The 4392-nt window shown below is 39.2% G+C and overlaps 1 protein-coding gene across 1 annotated transcript; it reads right to left on the bottom strand.

Annotated features, from left to right (window-relative positions):
• Window positions 1-884: 884 nt before the first annotated feature.
• LOC122740183 (40S ribosomal protein S12-like) lies at window positions 885-1316 on the bottom strand. The gene has a single exon (XM_043982077.1). It carries the CDS (start codon window positions 1314-1316, stop codon window positions 918-920), a length of 399 nt encoding a protein of 132 aa, XP_043838012.1. The 3' UTR covers window positions 885-917.
• Between the last annotated feature and the right edge of the window lie 3076 nt (window positions 1317-4392).

Below are 4392 nucleotides of genomic sequence, written 5' to 3' on the forward strand. Positions count from 1 at the left end.
AAGTGAGGATCAGTTCTGATGTATACCATTGGAAAGAGTATCTAGATCACTGAGATCACAAATCCATCAAGGTACTGAAACATAATAAAGTAAAAGGATAAAATACCATAAAAATGAGGCAAGGAGGAAATCATGAAAAGATCTGTATGGTATGATGCAAGAAGGAAGAGGAGGAGAAGGAGGAGGAGGAGGAGGAGGAGGAGAGGAGGAAGAAGAAGAAAGAAAAACAGAATGCTGTACAAATTGATGATTAATATATATATTCAAAATCAAACCAAAGGGAGCAGACTCAGGGGTCAACTTGGAAAGGGACACACAGCAAACACAGTTCTTTGGGTTTTGTTCATTTATTTGCTACTGTGCTTTTATATAATAAGGAATTGATGTAACATCCCTTATTTTGAATATTTGTTCATATTTTTGACTTTGTTGACGGGTAATAGTTTAATTATATAGTTTATAATAATTTAATAAAATAAATCTTATGATGATTTAATGAGGAAGAAGAAGGCAATGGTAATTGACATTTATCTAGTTGCTTAAAGTTCTCAAAGTGTTTACTTCTTCTGAACCTCACAACAACCCTTGGAGGTAGAGGCTATCCATATTAAGGTAGTGTGGAGTGAGGAAGAGGACTCTGAATTTAGAATCAGAAGAGCCAGATTTGATTCCTGGCTCAGCCACTTACTCGGTGAACTTGGTCAAGTCCTTTCTGGTCTTTGGTTTTTTGATATGTAAAATGAGGGGGTTGGACTAGATCAGTCATGTAAAACCCAAATATAAATGGATTCTTAAGGGCTACATATGGACTTTTAAAACCACAAATTAATATTATCTATGCTGTGTGTTTTTTTTAATTTTGTTAAGCATTTCCCAATTATATATTTTTTTCAAATCAGACCAAGACTTTTATTTACTCATTTCTTGCATTTAAAATATTCTTTGATGACATCTTTGGCCTGAGATTCCTTGCCATAGTCTTTAACAACAACGAAACTGCAGCCAACCACTTTGTGGGGCTTCCCCTCTCTGTCAATTTTACAGAGGCCTACCCATTCACCCAGCTTCTTGTTGTCATCAACCTTGATCAAGTGAATTTGGTGCTCAGCACACAGGGCTTCAACCAGTTTTACGTACATAGGTTCATCACAGTTGAAAGCAACAACACAAAGATGGGCTTGGCATTTGTCCAAGGTTTTGGTGGCTTCACGAATTCCACGAGCTAGGACATTGTGGTTGAGTGCGGTTTTCAGTACTTCTTGTAGAGCGGTGTTAATGTCCATTACACCTCCAGCAGCAATGCCTTCTGCACCCATGCCAGCGGTTCACGAGTGAAGCTAAATCTTGAAAACACCCAGGAGCCTCTGCCTCCGCTCTATTCAGTGGTGACAGGGAAAGAAAGCTACCCAATTATATATATATATATATATATATATATTTTTTTTTTTTAAGTGAGGCAATTGGGGTTAAGTGACTTGCCCAGTGTCACACAGCTAGTAAGTGTTAAGTGTCTGAGGCCGGATTTGAACTCAGGTACTCCTGACTCCAGGGCCAGTGCTCTATCCACTGCACCACCTAGCTGCCCCTACCCAATTATATTTTAATCTGGTTCACCCCTTGGGAATTTTGTAGGCCTCATCTTTAACACTTCTGAACTAGGTGATCTCTAAGGTCACTTCTGACTCTAAATCTATAATCTTATTATTCTCATTTAACAGATGAAAATATTAATACTAGGAGAGGTTGAATGACTTACATATAATCATAACTCTAGTGTCAAAGGTGAGCTATGAAACCAGGACTTCCTGACTTTATATCCAGTACTTTGTCATACTGCCTATCATGACAATTATCTTTCCTAGTATAGTCAAACCAAGAACCTGATTTTTAGTTCTGATAAAGGATTTTAAATAGCACTTTCTTCTTTTAATCACAATATAGTCTCACAATAAACACATTCTTCTCAGCTAAGACATCCTGGTCCAGATCCCGGGTCACATCTAGCAATGGAATAAAAATAGCTCCTACGCCAGTTAAACATTGCTGGTATCCAGAATGGGTTTATTTGGGAAATGAGGAAAGTCTGGTTGCCCTCGGTCATTATTCTCCCAGCTCCAATCCCTGTTCTGCTTCATACTTCAAACTGGTTTCCCTGAAAGAGGCTCCCAAATAAAAATTTCATTGCTGGAAAAGCCCACCTTCTCCCTCTACACATCGTTAATCAGCCCTTCCCAAACCATAGTTAGCTAAAGATGTGGACTGATTTACATTGGTTTCCAACCACTGTAGTGCAGAATAGTGAAAAGTGAACTTGAATTGATAATTAACTGGTGAAATTATGGAATCAGGCAGGCACACTCAGTTCTTTGGGTACTCAGCAAGGAAGACCATGATGTAGGAAGTGGGCAGCAATTACACTTTAATTAAACACAAAGGGTATTGGGACAAAAAGCCCAGAAAGGCAGAGACAAGCAGCTTAAGTAAGGAGGGATACAGAGGCAGACAGCAGCATGGGGACAGGGAATGGAGTGATGAAAAAAGGTGGACAGTATGGGGAAAAGGATGGGGAAGAGAAGCAGAGGCAAAGAAGCTCACTCTCATAACTATGGATTAAAATTGGGAGCACTAGGGAGAACTGACCATTGCAGATGGATGAAGATAGGAAAGAGGGGGAGTAAGAAGGAGGGAAAAAGGAGAAGGGGATAGGATTTTGAGGTCTCATTTTTATAGCTCTGGGTTTGGGTTTTTTGTTTTTGCGGGAGTCGGGGGGAGTGCGGTGAGGAAACATCAGCTCCTTTGGGGTTAGTTTATTAACATATCCAAATCATCTCAAAATTACCGGTACAACTTCAAAGTTTTCTTGTCTCAAAGTTCTCAGCACCTTTTTGATGTTCTGCTGGTCCAGAACTGTGGAGGCTTGGATTTTGTCTGGAATTTACATAACATAGGACCAGAAACTTTGACAAGCAGAAAGTAGATGGTTTTCCCCGATTCGGCACATATTAGCAAGGCTGTTACCAAGGATGGGAATTTTGGTTAATACAAGCTACATTTTGCAAGTTATGCTCCTCTGACCTTTGGGATAGTTTGTATGTGACTTGATGGTTCCCCTTTTTTATCTTTTTTCCTGCTATTCCTCCTTTATAGTGGGTGCTTTGTAAATTTATTTACTATACTGAAGGGAAGGGAGGGATGATCAGGAGGAACAGAACAAGACACAATTTTAACACAGACCTGGTCTTAGAATCATGGGAGACTTATGTTTGAAAATACCTCTGACACTGGTGGCCTTCTCTAAACCTCATAGAATCATAGATTTAGAACTGGAAGGCCTCTTGGAAACTACCTAGTCCAACCCCTTCATTTTGCAGATGAGGAAACTGAGGTCCAGAGAAGTCAAATGAACAAAGTCTCACAGCTAGTAAAAGTTTTGAGTGAAATCTGAAGCCAGATCTTCCTGACTCCAAGTTCTGCACTCTATCCACTTGGCTACCTCAGTTCCCTTATCTGTAAAAATAGAATCGATAATGCCTAAAGTACCTCCCTCATGTTGTTGTCGTGAAAATTGAATGGGAATAAGGGAAGAGCTTTGCAAACCTTGTAAAAACCTTGTAAAAAAAAAGCATCAGTTGTTCCTATTATTACATTTTTTTTTATTAATATGATTGATCAAAGTCCTCCACTAGATTCCTCCCAGGATTGTTCATTGTGTACCAGAAGTAACCTGGTACACCCCTTCTAGCTTTCACATTCTCTGATATTTACCTGGTATTATTATCATTATTTTTTTTTATTGAGTATTTTTGTTGTTCAGTCGTTTTCAGTCATGCCTGACTCTTCACTCCTATTTGGGATTTTCTTGGCAAAGATACTAGAGTGCTTTGCTATTTCCTTCTCCAGCTCATTTTACAGATGAGGAAACTGAGGCAAACAGGATGACGTGATTCATCCAGGGTCACACAGCTAGTAAGTGTCTGAAACCAGATTTGAACTCAGGTAGGGGAGTCTTCCTGGCTCTAGGTCTGGCAATCTGTCTCCTGTGTCACATAACTGCCCCAGTATTGAGTATTTAATGTATCCTTGTTCCCTTTCAAGTCTTAGTCATAGGGCTAAGAAGAAACCTTAGAAGATAGGAGTGAAAATGTCAAGGTTGGAAGAGATTTAGAACATGTAATTTAAGAGTGGGAAGTGATGTTGGAACAACATAGAATGCCCTAGCTAAAAAAGATCTTAGAATATAGAAAGTTAAGACACAGAATATCAAAGCTGGAGAGGGCCTCAGAGTATATACAGACTCTGAGTCTGGAAAAGACTTCTGGCTACAGACTCTTTCTAATATTTGAACTGGAAAGGACATTAGGACATAGATACTGTTCATGTTTGACAATTAAA

Source organism: Dromiciops gliroides, chromosome 2, assembly GCF_019393635.1.
Source record: "Dromiciops gliroides isolate mDroGli1 chromosome 2, mDroGli1.pri, whole genome shotgun sequence".
NCBI lineage: Eukaryota > Metazoa > Chordata > Mammalia > Microbiotheria > Microbiotheriidae > Dromiciops > Dromiciops gliroides.